The sequence below is a fragment of the Cherax quadricarinatus genome, chromosome 14 (assembly GCF_038502225.1).
Source record: "Cherax quadricarinatus isolate ZL_2023a chromosome 14, ASM3850222v1, whole genome shotgun sequence".
NCBI lineage: Eukaryota > Metazoa > Arthropoda > Malacostraca > Decapoda > Parastacidae > Cherax > Cherax quadricarinatus.
This window is the reverse complement of record NC_091305.1, coordinates 1,253,879-1,278,473: the sequence shown is the minus strand read 5'-3', so window position 1 is coordinate 1,278,473 and position 24,595 is coordinate 1,253,879. Positions and strand designations below refer to the sequence as shown.

The 24,595-nt window shown below is 42.2% G+C and overlaps 1 protein-coding gene across 2 annotated transcripts in view; it reads right to left on the bottom strand.

Annotated features, from left to right (window-relative positions):
- The window catches only part of LOC128696261 (uncharacterized), a 107,119-nt gene that overhangs the window by 11,249 nt on the left and 71,275 nt on the right, over positions 1-24,595 (bottom strand). For both annotated transcript variants that reach the window (XM_053787415.2, XM_053787405.2), the window contains exons 2-4: positions 3,405-3,484; positions 1,014-1,131; positions 378-517 (exon numbers count right to left, since the gene is read on the bottom strand). In XM_053787415.2, coding sequence (XP_053643390.1) covers positions 378-517; positions 1,014-1,131; positions 3,405-3,483 — 337 coding nt within the window. In that variant the 5' untranslated portion in view covers position 3,484. The remainder of the gene's footprint in view (positions 1-377; positions 518-1,013; positions 1,132-3,404; positions 3,485-24,595) is intronic.

Genomic DNA, 24,595 nt, shown 5'->3' with positions numbered 1-24,595 from the left:
GGGAAAGGTACCTATTATTCTTTGGACCAATAGACCTTTCCTCGCAGGAGAAACCAGGAAATTCGAGTCAGTTATATAGTGTTTAGTGAAAAATACAGCGAGTGTCAAAGAAGAAATGGTTTTTTATTTACATTTTTAATTAACCTGAGAATGTATACGTTGTTAACAGTTGTATCTAACATTCCTGCACACACACACACACACACAGCCACACTCACCCCTGCAACCACACACACACACACACACACACACACACACACACACACACACTTAGCCAGGTGCTAAGACTCGACCCCTGCAACCACAAATAGGTGAGTACACACACACACACACAAAATTACACATTCACATGTACTCACTGTATATCCGTCACTCACCACTGAGGCAGATCTTGTGGAAGTAAGTGAGAGGTTGATCTATGGGTTGTAGACGTGTGCTGGGAGTGGCATCCACGCTGAAGCAAGCTTCTCTCGCGTAGTTTACAACAAAGCCTTTACACGTCTCTGAGTTTCGGCAACTATGAGTAAGATCAGGAGATTCCGTCACTATGAGCACGAGTAGAGGAAGAGGAGGAAGGATGACGTAGTAATAGTTGCAATACTAGTAGTAGTAGCAGCAGCAGCAGTAGTAACTATAGTAGTAGTAATAGTAATGGCAGCAGGTGTAGTAAAAATAGAAGCAGCAATAATAATTAATATAATTGGCTATTGTTTTATTATTACAATCATAACTTAGCGCTAAACCCACTAGGATCATACAGCTATTACTGTAATAATAGCTGTAATAGTAAAAGTACAGCATTAATATTTGGCAGGTTACCTTAATATTTTTAAAGAAAAGGGCATTTAAAAACAACTTCAAGGTCTTAAAAGGTCTGTTATTAAACACTAAATAATATATATCCCCAAAGCTATACATCAAGTCAGATCCCATTAAAAAAAAAAATTAGGAATAATCTGATTTCCCCTCCCATTTATTTACATCTACCAGTACTACCACACAAAGCGACGAACCTCTCGACGCAGGTCTCTGTTACGGTGTTGCCAGGGTTGGTGAAGAGAGGTGCTCCGTCTGTTGTAGCAGCTGTCACCCTCGTCACCTTCTCAAACGTCTCGATTCCACTACACTGACCTGGAGTGGAAGAAGAACCCGTCTTCATGATATAAATCTTGTCGCCTTACAAATAACCCAAAATTAGAGATACATCTTGAATAGAGTTATTCACTACAATGTTCTGTTTTTTCTGGGTCAGTTAAATTTACTTTTCACGATATTTTAGTATTTTTTTTGTATAATTTACGTTAATGTTTTGCAAGCTATTTTACAATTAGTTATATTTTTATTCAGTTATATTTAGTTTCACTCTGTCCTGGGTTATTATTAGGCCAGTAATGAGCGAAACTTTCGTCATTTGATAATGGTCCAAGACTAACTGAATAATAATCAGTTAATGGAAACAGTAAAACCCAGGCTCAGTGAGGCGGAAATCTCATATTTTCTCAGACAAGGCGAGTGTCACGCAACTCATTTCTGGCGGTGTTGCTACAGGTATTGCATGTAAATGACCAAGAACTTTATAATACCTGCGAAATGCTTACGGTTTTCTAGAGAGTCTTGACCACCTTCCTCCTTTCCTGTTGATGGCTCTCTGATCACCGTCTCACTATCCCGGTCTTGGATCAGTCCTCCTAGTTGTTGGCCTGATTAGTCAGGTTATCGGTTTAAGCAGCTCGACTGATCAGGAGCTGCCTTGAGTTTACTTAGTTAATATACAGATCACGACTGGAGAAAAGTCGTTAGACAGCTAGGTAAAATGATATATTTATCTCCCTGCCATCGTAAGTATGTTTCACTTATCGAGAGACTAACATGTTCAATGAACGATACGTTTTTACTTCACATCTGATTCTTAGAAAAAACTTTTTAAATGCAAAAACTGTCTAAGTCATTCTTCACAATGAAGAAACTCATTTTGGACAGAGTATTGCAGCTTCACCCAGGCGTTGGCTGGGGAGAGCCGTTAGTCGTTTGTCATTACTGACGTGAAGGTCTTCTGGTTGTCATGTATCTTCCCTTCTTGTGGTCGCGAACCCATCAAGGGAGGTTCCTCAGCGCTGGTGAAGGGGGCGCTTTGATCCAAGGAGCCGGACCTGACCTCTTTGGGTCGAAACTCATTATCTCCCATCACCTCAAGCGCTACATGAATGTAATTACAGGTTACAGGTTTGTATATGGAGTACATCAGTGTCCCATTGGTCATATTAGCTCCATATTTTTTGGGTGACAAACTGCCAGGAAAAAATTACAGAAATTAATTTGGGCTATTAAAACATGTATACCCATTTTTTTAAATGGGCTGAAGTCTTGTTGAATTGTTGTAAACTATTTTTTTCCTAAACACGTAGGGATCACAGCAATAGATTCGACCCAAGGAACGGGAGGTCATACTCAATTCCTTGGATCAAGAACCCCCTCACAGATGTCAAGGAACTTTTCTTGCCGTGATGGAGAACAAGAAACTCCGAAATCCTGCGGGAAACCCTCTTCCTCTGATCTTGGGAAATTAGGAAAAACTCATTTTATGAAAAAAGGAAAACACGAAAATCCTTCCCCTTTGCCTCTCACGAAGGACAATCCCGCCCTTCTACCATTCTCATCAAAACCAAAATTACACTGTTGGCCTTTCGTTTTAGGAGAAACTATTCTATGGTCACCGATGGACATCAAAAGTCATTTCCTTGTATGCCGAGTTGTGCTGCAGCAATTCTTCCAGCATGCTGGGTGGTTCTGCTAGGGGACGTCCTTCCAGCATACTAGGCTGTGCTATGGGCGTCCTTCCAGCATACTAGGCTGTGCTAGGGTGTCCTTCCAGCATGCTGGGTTGTGCTAGAGGGCGTCCTTCCAGCATACTTGGTTATGCTAGGGGCGTTCTTCCAGCATACTAGGCTGTGCTAGGGGCGTCCTTCCAAGCATACTAGGCTGTGCTAGGGGTGTCCTTCCAGCAAGCTAGGTTGTGCTAGGGGGCGTCCTTCCAGCATCCTAGGCTGTGCTAGGAGCGTCCGTCCAACATACTAGGCTGTGCTAGGAGAGTTCTTCCAACATACTAGGCTCTGCTAGGGGCGTTCTTCCAACATTCTAGGCTGTGCTAAGGGCGTCCTTCCAACAATCTGAGTTCCTTATCACAGAATTCTGTACTCCATTTCCATTTAATTTTTACTTAAGATTAAATTCCTTGTCTTTATAACGGATTTTTAGGTTTAAATTATTTACTAGAGAATATTCAGAAAAAAAAATATCACCGTTTGGTTTAGGGTTGTTAGCTGAGCAATTAAGGATTGATGATTGTGGGTAACTACACCCACGAGTGAGCAATTGCCTAGTTACCTCTGTCACACATGACTCACCTGAGGTACGTGTAGCCAACTGTGTGAGTAAAATAAGCTGAAGAACGACTCTGGGATAACCTCTGCTGCGATAAGCCATCCTGGAGAGGTAAAAAAAAATTGCTAATGTTAGTAAACAGTGTTATAGGAAAATGTTCTTCAACTGCTACGAACATTTTACAAATATTTATACATTTTTCTCTAAAGTTTACGTGAGGGTTTGCCTTGCTTTTCACTAGCAGGGTTTTTTTTTTTGTTTAGAAGACAGCATAATCGAGGTGCATTATCTTCATTTTATTAACATTAATGTAATTACTGACCCTAGGTCATATTCAGACGTTCACTGAGCATTTAAGACAGAGAAGTATATCCACCTCAGCACTAAGATGTTAAGTCCATTCTGTGAACGACCTCCTTCAAGTCTCACTCTTAATCCCATTGTTGAACTTTTTTGTATCTAGTGTATTGTTCAATTAAAGGTGTATAAAATTCGGTTTGTCTCTTAATCCTTTTCGTCGTAACAATTAGGCTCTGTGGCCACAAGGCTGGAGAATGCAGGCAGCCGAAAGATCGCCTGCATCTTTAAAGATTTATCTATTTCCCTGGCGTGAGAGAATGGAGCCGTGACTAAATAGCAACAACGTGAGAACAAGAGATTTCATCCCATGACTTATTTTCTAAAACGTGAAGAGGAACCATGGCTCAAAAAAACATATCTTTATTCTCTCCCACTCGAGTGGTACAGGCGACGAGGACAGTACAGAGTTGGAATTTCAGTTTTCTTTGCAGTGTTGATGGGCAAGGAACAAAGTGCCTGACTTGTGCTCTTACTGTTGCTGTTTATTTTTTTTGTTGCTGGTGCTGTTTTTGCTGCTGTTTCTGTTGTTACGACTGCTTCTGAAGTTACGTTTCGCCTACAGCGCATGCGACACATTTAGTCAATAATGTGTTGCATGCGTGTCTTACTTATTATAGCCTATTGGTACTGTTTCGTCTACATTGCTATCGGTGCTGTTGCTGATGTTCATGCCTCTCTTGCTACTGCCAATGTTTCTGCTACTTCTATCTATACCACTTCTGATATATTTGTCATGAGAGGTACCGAAAGCGAGCAATCATTCGTGCGATCATTTACGAAACCTGTGTTCAGATTGGGCAAGCAAGGCGAGTCAACAAGATTAGTGGTAAAGTGTGAACAGACGTGAGTAGTCTGAGTTGGTTCAGGTAAGAAGGTTACGATAATATTTTCGAGTAACACTGGACTAAAAGAAGAATGATTGATGTAACCACTGTTGCTCCATCTATATAAAGATGAGAACGTAAATTACTGGTATTATTAATTTCATGGGGAAACGCCGGATATATAGAAGATATCCAAAGCCCGGAGAGTTAGAAGTAATCAGTAGTGATCCACTAATTTCTCGGATCTAACGCCCTTTACAGGTATTAAAACAGCGACTTGACCCTATATGGGTGGAATTTTAAAATATATAAAAGTAAAATTTAAGAAAAAATGTGCCGAGCAAAAAGGAAATAAAGTTATATGAAGTGGTAGTTGATACTGTGAGATGTGAAGGAGAAATTAAAAGAGGAATTTGAAAGTTGAGGTAAAGACAGACGGTAGCTTAGCATTGATATTTAAAAGTATATGGAATAATATTTTGAAGCGGAGATTGAAAAGAGTGAGTATAAAGGAGAATTTAGATACCTGGGAGAGGATGTGTCAGCAGATGGGTCTATAAAAACGCAAATATCAGAACTGGTGAGGGAAATAAAGTACAATTGCCAAAAAATTCCTAGGATAGAGAACATCAGTAGTAACAGCTGGCTTGACAACACCAGTTAATGGCAGCTCGTGAAAGAAAGGTTGGATAATGAGTTTGGAGGCAGCCTGAACACGCGCGGGACGTCGTCAGAAACCTAGCATTGTTCTCAGTCGTCACAAGTCATTCAGTAACTTGAGCACTGAAGAGGAGAACCAGAATGAAAAAGGCTTTTAGGGAGTGAACGAAATAGGTGGGGGAATGAAGAAAGGAGATATTAAAGGAGATATAAAGGGGGCGGAAAGGAAAAAGGATATAAGAATGGAGATAGGAGTGAAAGAGGAATGGGCAAGAGGAGGCAATTACACGAAAGTGTGGGTGAAGGGGTATTAAGGGGCGGACTGAAAAATCGAAAGGAAAAGTGTGAAGTGATGGGTGGTATGAGAGGGAAAGTCGAGGGTGGAAAGTAAGGGAAAGGAAAGTGGGGTTTTGAGAGGGGTGGGGTGAAAATGGAAGTGGGAAGAGACGTGCTGAGGCAGAATGAAAAACGTGAGAAACAAGAGGGAAGACATACATCGTAGTTTACGAGACTTCATGATGCAAGTGTCTGGCATGGTGCTGTGTTTTGGCGAGGGAAGAACAGGGATGGAAAAAGCTGGTTCATTGTACTTCCGTCGACTCGGCTGACACCGCTGGAAATCTTCGGCATTAACTCAGCTCGCTTAAGTGGAAATGTTTCGCTTAAACGAAGGTAACGTTTGGCATAAGTTTAGTTCACACCAGTGGAAAGATTTAATGTATGTCAAGACATAATTATCCGGCCTATTCTCCAAATCTGCCACTCATACCACTTTAGAAAATCGATCACGTAAGCTTACATAGCCAAAATCTGGTGCGTAAACATTGAAGATCCTGCTAGAAGAATATGTTTAGTGTCCCAAACCTCTTTGTTTACTAATGATGTTAACAGATAAGGTCTGCTAGGGTGTTAGCTCCATTCAAATGAATATAAACTATTCTTCTATCACTTGGAAAAGTCAGGAGAAAAGATATATAGAGTATCTTGTGGATTTTCTAGACTGTCTTCAAGGATGCATAAAGCTTATCAGTTACTTGATCATTGAAGTCTATCGGTGACTTGCACTTGTGAAGATTGCTTCTGCTCACGTCCCTTCATCACTTACTAGACATCAGGGTGTGATGATGACCGTAACATCACCTTGAGTCACGCAGGGTTAGAAAACAGTAGCAGCAGCAGTAACAGCATGAGTAACAGTAGCAGAAATAACAGTATCTGACAGTAGCAGAAAGAAGTAACAGTAGCAGTAGCAGAAATAACAGTAGCAGCACTAGTAGTAGCGACAACCTGACAGCAGGTGGTTAGCCTGCCACGCTGAGTGATCCCAATAAACACTCACTGCAAAAACCTTCAAGTTATCGAACCCTAAGTCACAATTAATTCGCAAATGTGTTGACATTTCAAATTTCAATGGGTTTAATTATACGTGTGGAAATTAGCTAACAGCATTCTACCCTTTCTCTACTACATACCTAACTGAATAACTCAAATAACTTTGCTATGATATTTTCACAGAAAGAAGGAGCTCTCAGCTTGTACAATCAATAAAGTAAAAAGCAGAAACAAACATTTCGTTCACTGCTTTATCTATTACACTAAAAAGATCAAATGCAGAAATTATGTAGTGTACGAATGGTATACAATACCGACAAAATGAGATTAAGACACATGTGCAACATCTGGGTATCTTTATTGTAGACGTTTCGCCATCCAGTGGCTTTATCAATACAAATTCTAGGACATAACTTGAAGACAGTAGAACTATGTACAGAAGACGAGGTAATCAGTCCCTCAACCTAGGAGTAGGTGCGAAGAGCACCATAGTCGTGGAGATTCTGAAGCAGAAGAAAGGATCCTGGCGCTTATATAGTAACGTCAGGTGTAGCAGACGAGGGCATATCATGGAACATCATGGAATCTTAATTCTGAGGACATGTACATAGCCTTCACGACTACGACAACTAGTCGTTACTATATAAGCTCCAGGATCCTTTCTTCTGCTTCAGAATCTCCACGACTATGGTGCTCTTCGCACCTACTCCTAGGTTGAGGGACTGATTACCTCGTCTTCTGTACATAGTTCTACTGTCTTCAAGTTATGTCCTAGAATTTGTATTGATAAAGCCACTGGATGGCGAAACGTCTACAATAAAGATACCCAGATGTTGCACATGTGTCTTAATCTCAGAAATTATGTCATTATTATTATATTCACGAAGAAACACTAAATTCGTAAGGGTTATACAACACCTGGAGAATGGTAGGTGATCAGGTTTGGTCCATGGTAAGAATAGTTCCAATTCTTTGAATCAAGAATCCTTTAACAGCATCAAGGTCCCTTCCTTAAAAAGGCAAGTGCTCAACTATACTACAGAAAATGTCACTGTAAGAGTTTATACAGTAGTGTCTCAAGAGTTAAATCATAGTCTTGATGTTTTAAATTCGACTTTCTTTAAGATAAACTGAATGAATTCGATTCACTGAACTATGATGAAAGCGGCTTCATTGTGCAAGAGCACTTTTTTTTTTGAGTGTAAATTGCTGTGTTTTGTTATCTGGAAAATAAGTTTATTCTTATACCACCTCCGAAAATAATGCGTGTTTAGTAATGAGTTTTATTCTATACTGGAGTTTCTAACGAGACGCATGTAGTTTAATATGCAAGGGTCAAAAGACGAATATTATCCCTTAAACCCCAGGAAGGAGGAAGGCCGCCAGAGAGAGAGAGAGAGAGAGAGAGAGAGAGAGAGAGAGAGTGGGGAGGGGAGGGGAATCTCTAACCCCTCACCTCAATAGAGGAAGAAGCGCTAAATCTGTGTAGGAAATTCAGAAAAAGGACTAGAATGGGCTTTATCCTCTGTCCACCAAGCAACATTACTCACCTTGTGAGGGTACAGACAACCTCCATCACTTTACCTTCAGGAAGCTAGAGGCGACCCAGGTGAGATTACCCAGAGTGTTCCACCCCAGAAGGAGGCATCCCTGACGGTCTGGTAGCTCTGACAGAGTCAGTGTTGGGGTCCTGTTGGGACCACCCACCTCATCTCACTACACACCCCGCTGACTTATCGCCTGCAGCCACTACCACTTTTTTTTTCCTTTCTCTTAAAATTTTCTCTCTCTGCAGACAATCTTGACAATGGTTTGCTCCATCATTGTCAGGGGTCCCGCCTTTCTGTCGCCAAAAGCTGAATGTCCTAGAGAATCATCAGATACGAGGCGATAATTAAATCTTTTGAGACCGAAGTGAGAGGACTGTTACAGAGCTTTCGAAACACACACACACACACACACACACACACACACACACACACACACACACTGGAGGACAGGAGGGTTAGGGGAGACATGATAACGACATACAAAATACTGCGAGGAATTGACAAGGTGGACAAAGACAGGATGTTTCAGAGATGGGACACAGAAACAAGGGGCCACAATTGGAAGTTGAAGACTCAGATGAGTCAAGGGGATATTAGGAAGTATTTCTTTAGTCAGTCGTCAGGAAGTGGCACAGTCTGGCAAGTGACGTAGTGGAGGCAGGAACCATACATAGTTTTAAGACGAAGTTTGATAAAGCTCATGGAGCAAGGAAAGAAAGGACCTAGCAGCAATCAGTGAAGAGGCGGGGCCAGGAGCTATGAATCGACCCCTACGACCACAAATAGAGTACACACACACACAAACACACACCAATAACGTCGTCTCTCATGTAAAACAATAACTCTGATCCCTCCACTTGTTACATAAACCTCAGGTTCACTTCTCCCCATTCTTAAATAACGAACACTGAACAAAAACACTGACGCCAGAAACCAGAGAACATCATAGTAAATGAAAGCAAGCTCAGGTTAATTGTCAAGAATGACAAATTAAAGGAGCTAAGAGCAAAGGCGACACAGAACATCATGGTTATGACAGAGAAACTCGAAATAATACAGATACCATCCTTCCAGACGGTATCCATTGATAAGGAAAGAAAGAAAAGGGAAAGGAACTGCAGAGCAAAGGTTTGAAGAGATGAGATAGATAAAACAGGAATAAGTCATATGACTATAGCAGGAAATGCCAAGTCTGAACCGAATCTGCTTCACAGTGACACCAGAAGAAAGATAAAGGCAAACTGCTAGGGAACAGAGAGAAAGAAAGGATTCACGAAAAACAAGGAAACCATGTGAGGTGCTCACAGAGAATCAAAGAGAAAGAGTACAATAACATATACTGGACACCATATATACAACAGGGTAAGAGGGTGATAAAACTATTGAGTGTATTGGAGATATATCTATTAGCTCCAATGTCGCATTTTGTCAAAGACACTTGTCGATACTCTTGGCGCGCGCACACACAATATATATATATATATATATATATATATATATATATATATATATATATATATATATATATATATATATATATATATATATATAAAGATAGATACTTGGAGATAGTGTGTGTTATGGTTCAGTGTTGAGGAACCATTACTCTCATGGTTCAAGTTTCAGGTTCTACGGTTCACATTACTTAGGCTTCCTGCATCATTTTTGGCTTCAGTTCGTCTCTTCTTTCTTAAGATATTTTCTAGTCTTAATTATTCACTCAAATTTTGAAAAAAATCTTTCCTGGTTAATGTCCGAGAGTTTTTCTCCAGGCTGAAGTTCGTAATTTTCTTCATGGCTTGAAAATTTTGGTCTTGTTTTGCTTCATCTCACACTCAACCTCCAGCTCACACTCAACATCCAGCTCACACTCAACCTCCAGCTTGTGCTCAAGCTTCAGCTCACACTCAACCTCCTAGTCAATTAAGTTTCAAAATAACAAAAGGTTTACAAATAAAAGAAAAAAGTAAAAACCACAAGAAAATTTCACCCGGATAGTTGAAAAACTTTTTTTTTTTACAACAATGTGAATTACTCAAAAAATAAAGCTCCTGAAATTCAAATTAATATCTTAGCATATATCTGATACGTTAAATAATCGAATTTTACTCAAAAAAATGCATTGAACCCAAATAGTCCCCAAAATACGTAAACTTGCATATTCTCCCCGGACACCCAGAAGGTTTAAACCAGCTTCTACATGACCGGTTTAGCAATATTATAATCAAAAAAGCGCTAAGCCACAAGGGCTATACAGCGCTGCAGGGTAGGGAAGGGTTTAGCAATAAATATTTGAAGGGAGGTGCTGCCTACATGCTGATGAAGGGATCTATAATAGCAAGAGGTGAGGTTACCCTTCCCTTCCCTGGATCAAACCTGATTACCTATCAGTTCTCAGGAACTGTATGTCCCCTGCGGGTCCAGTGTTGTTTTTTTTTCAGTAAATGTAATGGATTTTTTTTTTTTTAGTTTTGCTACCGAGAAAAATAAAAAAAGTTAGCTATGTTATGAATGCGTAAAATATGTGTAGACACAGAGCTATTTTATCATTTACTGCCAGAAAATATACACAAATCTATTATAAGAAGATAAAATTGATCAAAACTTACACAAATAATTACAGATTGTACATGATGTTCCATTCACACTTGAGAGAAATGTAAACAAACGAAAAGATGCAATAATTTGTGTAATAATGATAATAAATTATTATAATCACAACTAAGCGCTAAACAAACAAGAGTCAATAATATAATATAAAATATAATAATAATAATAATAATAATAATAGTAATAATATATTACGATTGTACATTCCATTCGCATCAAGAGAAACGTAAACGTGTGTAAAAATACAATATTCTGTTGTAAGAATACAGTATATTATAATGCATGTAACATATTTTGTATGTTACAGGTATTATATACTGTATTATTACAATAAAGTATGCTAGAAAAAAGAAAATGTTAAGAAAATCATAGAAGCAGCAGCAGCCCGTCAGCATGACACACGACTTGAAGACCTGCCCAGGGTTAAAGCAGTCAGCAGCCTGGGAGGTTCTCCGCGGTCATGCATTACGGACAGAAGCGAGCTTGAGCTGGCTCTTCTAATTTATGGATGCATGATTTTTTTTCCTTTTGTTGTAGTAGCTTAGGTGAGGGTGTCTTGTTACAGTCACGTCACATGTAGCGTTATCTGGTAGCAATTTTGTACGTATTCGACTACCCATACACACGCGCACGCCCACCCATGCCCATGCACACACACACACGCGAGCAGGCACACACACACACACACACACACACACACACACACACACACACACACACACACACACACACACACACACACACAAGGGTCGGACTCGACCCCTGCAACCTTAACTAGGTGAGTGCACTAAGCAAACATAATCAAGCTTATAGGAAGCAACGCAGGCAAAGGCCGTTTCTTGTTCCCCAATGACTGTCCCCTGGTTGGCCACTCCGCTGCCTTACTTCCTGTTCCTGCAGTCAGACTCTGGTGAACACTGCCATCCCGGCCGTGTCGAGAAAAAGATGGCAAGCTGAATGAAAGATTAGGCAGGAAGATGGGATGAATGATGGAGAGAGAGGGAGAAAGGGGGAGAAAGGGAGAGAGAGGGAGAAAGGGAGAAAAGGAGAAAGGGAGAAAAGGAGAAAGGGAGAAAAGGAGAAAGGGAGAAAAGGAGAGAGAGAGAGAGAGAGAGTTCAACATAGGAGGGATGTGGGGGCCTTACTGTTATGTACAAGGCCAATATTGTCAAATACCACACTTGGATCCACTTCGAGGACAGCATGAAACAAGCTTTTATGCCACAAGACGGGCAGAAAGCAGCAACTTCACTCTGGGTGTACCCTTCTCCAGAACATCACTCCATCTGAGATCATATATACCCAGGATGACTCGAGTATGGAACACATTCGTACAGCATAATGATGTCAACGAGATAAAGTCAGTTGATCAAATGAAAATGCTGGCCCACAGATGGCTCCAATTTCATCCTGTTCCCTACTTGTATGTCTCATAACAATAAAAATGCTTTCAAATGAGCTGATGTAGGTAACAGCTCTTAGCTTGCCAATAAAGTTAGGAATCCTTAACCTGTAAATAGCTTGTCAATAAAGCTAGGGATCCTTAACCTTGTCAAACCCTGTGTAAAAAAAAAAAAAAAAAAAAAAAAAAAAAAGGAGAGAGAGAGAAAGGCAGCTGAATGGCCGGGAGAGGGAGGGGAGAATGCAAAGTGGATAAATAAAAGGCAGGAAAGCGAAAACAGAGGAGAAAGGTAGAAGGCTAGGGTAAATATATGAAGGGTCGAAGAGGAGAAGGAAATGTCGATGGAAGGAGAGGAGAACCGAAGAGTTAGATCCGACAAAAAAAGTTAACGAAGAGAGGATGGAAAGACGAATTTTATAGCGTAAAACAAAACAAAAGAGAGCGCGGAGGAAAGTGAAGAGAGCGCTTGCATAAGTTATGTATGAGAGTGAAGGAGGAGGAGAGGGTGAGAGTGAGGGAGAAGGTGAGGGTGAGAGTGAAGGAGGAGGAGAGGGTGAGAGTGAGGGAGAAGGTGAGGGTGAGAGTGAGGGAGAAGGCGATGGTGAGAGTGAGGGATAAGGTGACGGTGAAAGTGAGGGAGAAGGTGAGAGTGAGAGAGAAGGTGAGGGTGAGAGTGAGGGATAAGGTGACGAAGGTGAGAGTGAGAGAGAGTGAGGAGAGAAGGTGAGGAGTGAGAGTGAGGGTGGAGAGAAGGCGAGGGTGAGGGTGAGTGAGAAGGCGAGGGTGAAAGTGAGGGAGAAGGTGAAAGTGAGGGAGAAGGTGAGGGTGAGAGTGAGGGAGAAGGTGAGGGTGAGAGTGAGGGAGAAGGCGAGGGTGAGAGTGAGGGAGAAGGCGAGGGTGAGAGTGAGGGAGAAGTAGAGGGTGAGAGTGAGGGAGAAGGTGACGGTGAGAGTGAGGGAGAAGGCGAGGGTGAGAGTGAGGGAGAAGGCGAGGGTGAGAGTGAGGGAGAAGGCGAGGGTGAGAGTGAGGGAGAAAGTGACGGTGAGAGTGAGGGAGAAGGTGACGGTGAGAGTGAGGGAGAAGGTGACGGTGAGAGTGAGGGAGAAGGTGAGAGTGAGGGAGAAGGCGAGGGTGAGAGTGAGGGAGAAGGATTAGGAAGCTCTAAAGCCGAAGGGACCTACCTACTTGGATTCTACCTGGAGAGTATTCCAAAGGTTAACGTCCCTGCCAACCGGTCTCAGATCAGGCCTCCTAGTGGATCAATGCCTGATCAACCAGGCTGTTACTACTGGTCGCATGCAATCCTACGTACGAAGCACAGCCCGGCTGATCAGGCACTGAATTTAGGAACTTATCCAGGATATTGAAAAGTTTTAGTCACCATACACTTATTGTTTTGTCTCTCAGTGTATTTATGGAACCCCTGCTTTTCACGGGGGACACTATACAGTCTGCCAAGCCTCTTGCTCCTTGGATCAGGAACCTCTCACCAGCATCAAAGCATCCCTTCCCCACTGGAGTGTTACTTCCAAGTGAATCATCGAGTATCATGTGACTTATGCGATTCTTCTTCCTATTCTTTATCCTATACTTTATCATAGCCTCCATGTATCCCTGACGATCTTAATATAATCTAGATCTAAAAATATTCCCAAATTTCGGTTAAAAAGTCAACCTGATTAAACATGTATCGTCTTACAGTAAAATTTAAGCAATCTCCTTAAATGTGATTGTTTTTCTGGCTTCCTGGATATTATTTTTGCCAGTTGTGATGTGATTCAGGCAGTAATTCCACTGACAGTATTAAACAACTATTGATCAAGTATAGCTACAGTGCATCAGTTGTGTTTATCGGTAAGGAAACAGTGTAGCTCTCAGAAAGAGGAGACCCTATTTGAGAAACAAGGAAACATCAGGTGGACGACAGGTGGACACCAGGTGGACGTCAAGGGAACGTCAGGGAACACTCAAACAAATACAAGACAAATCTGAAAGTCTTGCAGGTAAAAAGGAAATAGTGTAGTTTAAATACAAGTTTACTAAGTTACCCGAGATGCAATAATGAGCACGGCTGAAGGATATCAGTAAACACCACCTCGTCTTCGCTGGTTGTCTTTATAAAGTAAACGACGCAATTCGAGGCTTCGGCAGCTGGCAAGAATGTTAACCACCTTCCTGAAGGGATGAGGGGGGGGGTGAGGGCTTTGAACTTGTAAACACGAACTGTACTATTAACATGCTATCCATCGTTATCCAGAAGGTGACTATCAGTAATCAGTCCACACACTTCCACACGGCACCTTCCGAATCACTGTTTTTAACATCTACATTTTTTTCGTATCAGCAGAGCATCACATGCTCAGTGATTTTGGAAACTGAGCTGCGTTCCGGTTTATTCAATCCTCGACAGACACCTTTTGCTGAGGACTCCGCTGCTATAATTTCCTGTAATAAGCAAGTACAATTAGGTAGCGTGTCTGCGTCTGGCTGTAGGATCGATCCTATATCACTCATTGTGCACAATGACCCACTCTGTATTAGCGCTTTTCGTAAAAATAATAACCTACGCTTCACCAAGATACCACTAACAAAAGCCCAGACCATCCACTGCTTGTAGCGTCTCAGCATCAAGAACATAACTCTCAATCCTTGAAACGTCAAGAAAAACAATATGCAAATTACTCAATTTTTATAGATCAGCCAAGTCTTTAATCGTCTTATAGGTGGCTGTGGCTCATAGGTTTATGGCGTACGATGTACAGTGCACAGTGTACGATGTACAGTGCACGGTGCACAGTGTACGATGTACAGTGCACGGTGCACAGTGTACGATGTACAGTGCACGGTGCACAATGTACAGTGCACGGTGCACAGTGTACGATGTACAGTGCACGGTGCACAGTGTACGATGTACAGTGCACGGTGCACAATGTACAGTGCACGGTGCACAGTGTACGATGTACAGTGCACGGTGCACAGTGTACGATGTACAGTGCACGGTGCACAGTGTACGATGTACAGTGCACGGTGCAGTGTACGATGTACAGTGCACGGTGCACAGTGTACGATGTACAGTGCACGGTGCACAGTGTACGATGTACAGTGCACGGTGCACAGTGTACGATGTACAGTGCACGGTGCACAGTGTACGATGTACAGTGCACGGTGCACAATGTACAGTGCACGGTGCACAGTGTACGATGTACAGTGCACGGTGCACAGTGTACGATGTACAGTGCACGGTGCACAGTGTACGATGTACAGTGCACGGTGCAGTGTACGATGTACAGTGCACGGTGCACAGTGTACGATGTACAGTGCACGGTGCACAGTGTACGATGTACAGTGCACGGTGCACAGTGTACGATGTACAGTGCACGGTGTATCTAAGTTGAGTGAACTTCCTCCTCTTTCAGCCTCCAGTGTCTTGAAAAAATAAGACATGTAAACATAATGCGATATCTTGTTATAACCACATAAATACATTGGAAAAAAGACATAAAAATTATATAAATGGTTATAAATTGATAAAAATAACAGATAGTGATTTTAGTACTTTTAACAAGGAGAGCCAGAGGGTTTACTTGTAAAAGGAGAAAATTGGGTGCCGAAAGAATAAAAGATTTATTGTTTACAAATGAAGTGGGGAACATAGGCTACAAGAAGGTCTTATTGTTACAAACATTAGAAATTAACATTATATATATATATATAACCTGTTGTAACCAGCCTGTAAAGATGTGATTGTCTCTGGTCGACATGGCTCTGGATTAATGTTAGGAGTTACAAGTGATCATAAAGAACAACTGGGCTCGAACTGGTAATACACGAAAATAAATTTGAATATGAATTTAAGTTTAAATTTGCCTTCGAAATTATCTTTTTCAAATATAAGAGTTGATCAGTTTCGAGGTTAAATTATCTTTTGCAGTAACTAAATTCTAGATTTAATTTTTACGTTAATTTTTGACGTAATGACATGTGGAAAGAGAGTGCACAGCAGATCATGCGTAGTGAAACATGTGGGTGAACATGCGGGGGGGAGGAGGCGTCATGGAGCCTCCCTGTTTATATATGTTTATATATTTTGATTTAGTCACTAGTAGCATTGTGCTAGTGAGCTAATGTGAGTGAGCAAAGGTGTATTGGTATGTACTAGAATTTATATATATATATATAATGTCTCCACATTTAACGTGAAGGTACATGCTGGCCCTAGAGTTACCTGGATACCTGGAGGTTACCTGGAGGTTATTCCGGGGATCAACGCCCCCGCGGCCCGGTCCACGACCAGGCCTCCCGATGGATCAGGGCCTGATCAACTAGGCTGTTACTGCTGGCCGCACGCAGTCCGACGTACGAGCCACAGCCCGGCTGATCCGGCACTGACTTTAGGTATCTGTCCAGCTCTCTCTTGAAGGCAGCCAGGGGTTTATTGGCAATTCCCCTAATGCTTGATGGGAGGCTGTTGAACAGTTTTGGGCCCCGGACACTTATGGTGTTTTCTCTTAGTGTACCAATGGCGCCCCTACTTTTTATTGGCGGCATTTTGCATCGCCTGCCCAGTCTTTTACTTTCGTAGGGAGTGATTTCTGTGTGCAGATTTGGGACCATTCCTTCCAAGATTTTCCAAGTGTAGATTATGATATATCTCTCCCTCCTGCGTTCCAACGAGTACAAGTCAAGTGCTTTCAAGCGTTCCCAGTAGCTAAGGTGCTTGACAGAACTTATACGTGCAGTAAAGGATCTCTGTACACTCTCTAGATCTGCGATTTCACCTGCTTTGTATGGAGATGTTAATGTACAGCAGTATTCCAGCCTAGAGAGAACAAGTGATTTGAAAAGGATCATCATGGGCTTGGCATCTCTCGCTTTGAAAGTTCTCATTATCCATCCTATCATTTTCTTTGCACGTGCGATCGTGGCACTGTTGTGATCCTTGAAAGTGAGATCCTCAGACATTACTACTCCCAGGTCCCTTACATTATTTTTCCGCTCTATTGTATGGCCGGAGTCAGTAGTATACTCTGTTCTAGTTATTATCTCCTCCAGTTTTCCATAACGGAGTAGTTGGAATTTGTCCTCATTGAACATCATATTGTTTACCGTTGCCCACTGGAAAACTTTGTTTATATCTTCTTGGAGGTTAACCGCGTCCTCAGCAGATGACAGCCTCATGCAGATCCTAGTATCATCCGCAAAGGATGATACGGTGCTGTGGTGTATATCTCTGTTTATGTCTGATATGAGGATAAATAAATATAAATAATATAAATGCCCTTAGACTAGGCAGGTCGTTTACCCTTTAGGAGCCACGACTTTTATTTACGTTACGCAGTCAAAAGCGTAACATGAAGCATGTGGGTGGAGAACATGCGTGGTGAAGCAGATGGGTGGAGAACATGCGTGGTGAAGGTGGGTGATGTGGGTGGAGAACATACGTGGTGAAGGTGGGTGAAGTATGTGGGTGGAGAACATACGTGGTGAAGCATATGGGTGAACAACATGCGTGGTGAAGAATGTGAGTGGAGAACATTTGTGATGAAGCAAGTGGGTGAAGAACATGCACACTGGAGGAAATAATCACCAACAACAACAGATCTTTCACAACGGGGATCCAGCGTTGAAGCCAGAGAAGTGTAGAGTTATGCGAATGATAAAGAATCACAGAGACGCTAGTCCAGCAGCTGACTCGACTGCCACAACAATGGCCAGGTAAGCACAGTCAGTCGTGTAGGTACATACATACATAGGTTAGGTAAAATTCGTCAAGAAACAGGACTAATGTTTCCTGACGTGGGTCTTAGTCATGTGATGATCCGCAGCTGGAGTTTTTGGTCACCTTACCGAGGCCTTCCACCGGCTTACCCGTCCACCACTTTAAAAAATATAGAATTAGATTCTTATGTGTCATAGCCATACATACATACATACATACATATATGCATACATATGCAAAGCTATAAAGAGAACAGAAGTGCTTGTATATTTAATAAAATGTATAAAACAGAAAACCAGCATTAGACTAAAAAGCAAGAATTATATATATATATATGACTTAAGAAATCGTAATGACACGATTGCAAATAAACCATACCCCCGGCCGGGATTGAACCCGCGGTCATAGAGTCTCAAAACTCCAGCCAGTCTAGTGGCTAACGCGACGGGCTGGAGTTTTGAGACTATGACCGCGGGTTCAATCCCGGCCGGGGGTATGGTTTATATATATATATATATATATATATATATATATATATATATATATATATATATATATATATATATATATATATATATATATATAATATAGCAGGAAGAGCCTTAAGATTCTGCCTATTGAATAAATACAGATGATAATCGTCTCACAGCTCATATAAGACAGGTCTGTAGGACAAACTTGTGATGTGGGAAAGTGTAACACGAAGTAATCTCGAATGAAAAGAAAATGAGGAGTGATAAGCAGCCAAGAAATGGGTGATCTTCATACATGATTCCGGCGTGGGTTAGGGGGAAAGGTGACAGTTAACTCTATAGGAAAAAAGGAGGGGGAGAGGGTGACGAGGTGTCAGAAATGCTTGAGAAAATACTCATAAAAAACGGGAAAGAAAGAGAATGGGTATGTGAAAATGGGCGCCAGAGTGTGAGCAGATACTGTGCTAAATGGTGCTAAACTTTGACACGGTTGTTAGTGAGAGCAAGAGGATGACGCCTCTGTCACCTTGCTCGAGTGGGGGTCAACCATCATGACGAAAATACAGTTATAAATGTATTGCGGTGTCTCGGTATAACTAAGATAACGGATTTATTAGTGGGGCAGGATATATTTCTTCACACAAGTAATCCGCATATACGAGAGAGAAGCTTACAACATTTCAGTCCAACTTGGACTATTCACAAGTCACACTAGCGTCGCCACAACCTTCTCTCTTCTATGTATATGCGGGTTATTTGTGTGTTGTTCCAGACGCGGCATTGTGCCTTTTTGGTATTTACATCTCTTCTTTATCGGTCGGGGGATCAAAAGATGTCTTTGCTCAAATTAATAACTCAGAGGTTTAGTAACCTAGGGTAACTCAATAAAGTCGCTGGGGTTCTGTAATCCTCTCCCCAAGGATGCACCCCACACCCGCTGCCCCTGTTCACGCAGGTAAACGGGCAGCGGGTGTAAGGCACATGTCTGACGTTTCCACTGGTGTTGGGATCGAACTCCCATCCCTCAGTATGCGAGCCGAGGCCGATACCACCTGAGTCGTAAGACAATATCAGTAAGATGTTACCCTCCAGCCGGAGGGCCCAAGAAAGAGGACAGAAGAAAGAAGATGAACGACACCCCCAACCGGGGGCCACAGCCGGGTCGCCATATGGAGAAGACCCGGGCCGAAAGTACCGGCGAATCTCTAATGAATGAATGAATGACAATATCAGCCGTGTGATGAGAATCGCGAGTCCCACCACTCGGCTCGACAGTGAGATTCAGAAGATAGTACTATGGGGATAGGATGGGACCCGGGAAGTCATGCGTGTTTGAGCTCCGCCAATTTCGCGTGTATCGGAGGTCCCAGAGGGGACAGAGTGTGGAAAATAGGCGTGTGAAAACCTAAAGTGCATATACGTTTCTAAACCCACAGAAGGGAAGCATCAGTGTCCATGGAAGAGGAAAAAACTAGTTTTACAGTGCTATGTGTAGAGTGCCAGGCTCAGTATAACGGTTGTTATGGAAGGTGCCATATAGGAAATGATTTGTGACTAGCAGTGAACGTAGATCAGTGAGGGGGAAATAAAGATCAGGGATTAGCATAAACTCAGAGGGCAGAAAAATTAAGAAATGGAAAAGGATTATTGCTAAAACCACGGGAGAATATAAGATATTATTAATAAAAGTGAGGAGAGCAGTGTGTAGGCCTACAGATGATACCATACAGTGGGTCGTGTTTTATACTGAAGGACTGTTCCTCATACCATATAAGGAATATAGCGAATGGTGAGGTATTGATGTTCAGTGATATAGTGATCTGAAATTGTGGATTACAGCAATCTGTCAAATACCCAATACATAGTGTACAATATATGGAATATATATATGGGTTGACCACCACCAGGAAAATTATTGCCAGAGGCGACAGAGAAATGTAAACTATCGTACAGGTGTTATAACGAGGAAAAAGGATTTGAATAGGCAGTGATATAGTGTACTGAATTGTGGATGAGAGTAATCCTTTAAAACCGAGTGCTAGTGTAAGCTATGGTGTAATTATATGGGAACAAACTGCGCAAGTTTACGGTCACCCCACTGATCCCCCCACCTCTCCCCCCGCCCCTTCGTACCCCAACCAGCGGGGGTTGTTCCCCCCCTGCTGGCACCCATACCACGGACCCACTTATCACCAAACCAAGCAAAGTGGAGACGTGGGGATACAAACTGGATAAGTATTAAGCCATAGTAGAAATAATAAAATAAGAGATAGTTGATTGATGTGCAGGGAAACAGTGAACGTGCAGTGACTGGATAGTGAGATAGTGGAAAAGGATAAACCACCACCAAATCCTCTCGCCATCCTCCCCCTCCGACACCCCAACCAGCGGGGATGGTCCTCACCCCCCCTACTGTCACCCATACCCCATACCCCTGACCACCGAACTACCTTTCATCACCGAAACCCAGCCACCACCACTACATATAACTGTCCAGGACAAGATAAACAGCAGTGATCATGACAGGAATCAGATGCTGTAGGATGTATGATATATGATGTTATACAACATAAAAGTTTTTAATGGGTAATAAGTCTCCATACTAATTACATCCCACATACCCATGTATTGACCTATAACACCCACACCTGCGTGCAGAGCTGAAAGGTAAAGTGAAGATCAGGTTCTTGTGGTACCCAGTTGCAAATAGGATACAGGCAGGATGGCAGTACAGTATACCTGTGGGACATGTGAAAAGGCTCTTGGGAAAAAATCTAGAATCACATGCAACCTTTGCTTTTCAAAACATCATGTTACCTGTGCAAGAATAAACACTGCAACCAAAAATGACATCTATCTAGATAGGTGTTTCTGGATCTGCAACAGGGATGTGGAACTATGGACAGATATCAGGAAAGCACTCAGGAGGTTAATAAACAATAAACACGAAAAAAAGGAGGAACTATTGAATAGTCTACCTGGAATATATAGAGCATGGGAAGATAGGAGAGGAGTAAAGTCTAACACAGAGAATGCCCAGTCTACAACAACTGACCCAAAAATAAGCAGATACACACTAGAAAAAACACGGGAAACAAAAACAACAGCTAGTTCAGTCCCCAGCCTTAGGGCTGACCCAGACCCAGCCCCCAGCCATTGTGAAAATCCGGATTCAGTTAAAGACTCCTCCACAGCCACCAATGCCATAGCCCCTAGTACAGATGTAGTAGAGGAGCCCTCCTCTGGGGTAGACTCTTCTGCAACCATCACAGTCATAGCCTACTAGTACAGATGTAGTCATAGGGAAGTCGGGGAATCCCCTCCCAGGAAAAATGTTGGTGCCATGACAGCAGATGGTGGTGTCTCTGGATTGGCTATGGAGGACTGTAGTTCAGCCCTAGGGCCAGCACAGATTAAGAATACATCCAGCACGAATTGTACCCAGCCAAAAACAAAATGGTGCAAATACTATATTTGGGGCATCTGTAAACACGGAATATCAGGGAAAACGAATGGGGCATGCAACTTTGAGCATCCCAAAAAATGCTGTGACCTCCTGTCTAAGGGAGTGTGTCGTTCTACCTCTTGCAAATACTTCCACCCGGAGATGTGTCAGTCTTCAGTCCTTGAAAAACAATGTTACAATACCAATTGCACTGCATATCATCTAAAAGGGACCAGGAGGCACACACCCCATACAACACATCATAGAAACTATGGTAGCTATGACAACACCCCAAGTGATTTTTTAGGGGTAGGAAACAAAGAAAGAAAATGGAAAGAGATAACCAAAATAGTCCACCACCTTGGAGCCTTGTTGGACTGGAGGCACAGCCAGTGGTGCCTCCGGGCTCACAGCTACTGATGCCAACAACAAAATCCCCCCAACAAACATGCAACACAACCTCATTTATATTTGCTAATATACAGGGCCTTAAGCCATCCACAAACAACAAAATACCTTTCATTAGTGGACTTCTAGAGGAGTCAAATTCACTGTTTGCAGCTTTCACAGAGACCCACGCAAAAGATTACTTTGACAGTGAAATATGGATACCTGGATACAACCTTTTCAGATGCGACAGAAAGAACAGGCAACAAGGGGGGGTTGGCCTGTACGTCAAAGAGTCGCTCATTTGCACAGAGATACTGAACACCACAAATGATGTAGTTGAAGTTCTGACAATAAAAATCGAGAACCAAAACTTAGTCATTGTACTTGTATATAAGCCACCGGATGCAACTTCCCAACAGTTCAAAGAACAACTGTCAAAAATCGACTCCTGTCTGGACAACTTTCCAGCCCCATCCCCAAACATCTTGCTGCTTGGTGACTTCAATCTAAGACACACAAAATGGAAGAATATAGCAAATAATGTCGTAGCAGAAATAATCCCTGGAGGTAGCTCAGATGAAAGGTCACACACGCAGGAGCTGCTGAATTTCTGCAACAAACACACCCTAAGTCAGCAAATAGTGGAGCCAACAAGACTGGAGAACACACTGGACCTTATTTTCACAAATAATGAGGACCTGGTAAGGAATATAACAATATCAAAAACAACAAATTCTGATCACAATCTAATCGAAGTCCAGACTTGCATGCACAGGAGTCCTGATCGGCACAATGCATTCAGTTATGAGGGTACCTTTACCAAATTCAACTTCAACAACAAGAACATCATCTGGGATCAGGTAAACTATGCCCTAAATGAAACATGCTGGGAGGATATCTTAAATTACATGGACCCTAACCAATGCCTCGAAAAGATCACCCTCCTGGTAGCTGAAGTATGTTCAAGGTATATTCCTATAAGACAAAAGAAAAGAAGAAGTAAACTGGAGAGAGAGAGACGCTCCCTCTACAGGAGAAGACGAAGAATCATTGAGCTCCTCAAGAATGCCAGATTATCTGATACACGGAAGGTAGTGCTAACCAGGGAAGTGGAAAATATTGAGCTGAAGTTAAAGGACTCATACAGGATCCAGGAGAGACAAGAGGAGCTAAAAGCGATTAATGAAATTGAAAGAAATTCGAAATATTTCTTTTCATACGCCAAAAACAAGTCAAAAACCACTTCTAGTATAGGGCCCCTGCTCAGACAAGATGGATCCTACACTGACGACAACAAAGAAATGAGCGAGATACTGAAATTGCAGTATGACTCAGTGTTCAGTGAGCCACTAACCAGTTTAAAGATAGATGATCCAAACAATTTTTTCATGAATGAGCCACAAAACCCTGCCAATGTAGGCCAGATTTATGACATTACTAACTCCACTAGACTGAGAAAGCCATCGACGACATGCCCATGCACTCAGCCCCAGGCCCAGACTTGTGGAACTCGGTGTTCATTAAAAACTGCAAGAAACCCCTCTCACGGGCCCTAAGTATGCTATGGAGAAGGAGCTTAGACACCGGCGAGATTCCACAGTCACTAAAAACAACAGATATAGCCCCACTCCATAAAGGTGGCAGCAAAGCAGTAGCTAAGAACTATAGACCAATAGCTTTAACGTCCCACATCATAAAAATCTTTGAAAGAGTTCTAAGAAGCAGGATAGCAAACCACCTGGACTCCCAAAAATTGCACAACCCAGGGCAACATGGTTTCAGAGCAGGTCGCTCCTGCCTTTCGCAACTGCTTGACCACTATGATATGGTCCTAGATGCACTGGAAAACAAACAAAATGCGGATGTAGTATACACAGACTTTGCAAAAGCCTTTGACAAGTGCGACCATGGTGTAATAGCACACAAAATGCGTGCTAAAGGGATAACCGGCAAAGTAGGCAGATGGATCTTCAACTTTCTAACCAATCGCACACAAAGAGTAGTGGTAAACAGAATTAAATCAGATGCTGACATAGTGAAGAGCTCTGTCCCACAAGGCACAGTACTCGCACCTAGCCTGTTCCTTATTCTCATATCAGACATAGACAGAGATGTAAACCACAGTGCTGTATCATCTTTTACAGACGATACTAGGATCTGCATGAGAGTCATCCATTGAGGACACTGTTAACCTCCAAGAAGATATAAACCAAGTTTTCCAATGGGCAACGGAGAACAATATGATGTTCAATGAAGACAAATTCCAACTACTCCGTTATGGAAAACTGGAGGAAATAATAACTAGAACTGAGTATACTACAAACTCCAATCACACAATAGAGAGGAAAAGTAATGTGAGAGACCTGGGAGTGGTAATGTCAGAGGATCTCACCTTCAAGGATCACAACAATGCCACTATCACATCTGCTAGGAAACTGATAGGATGGAT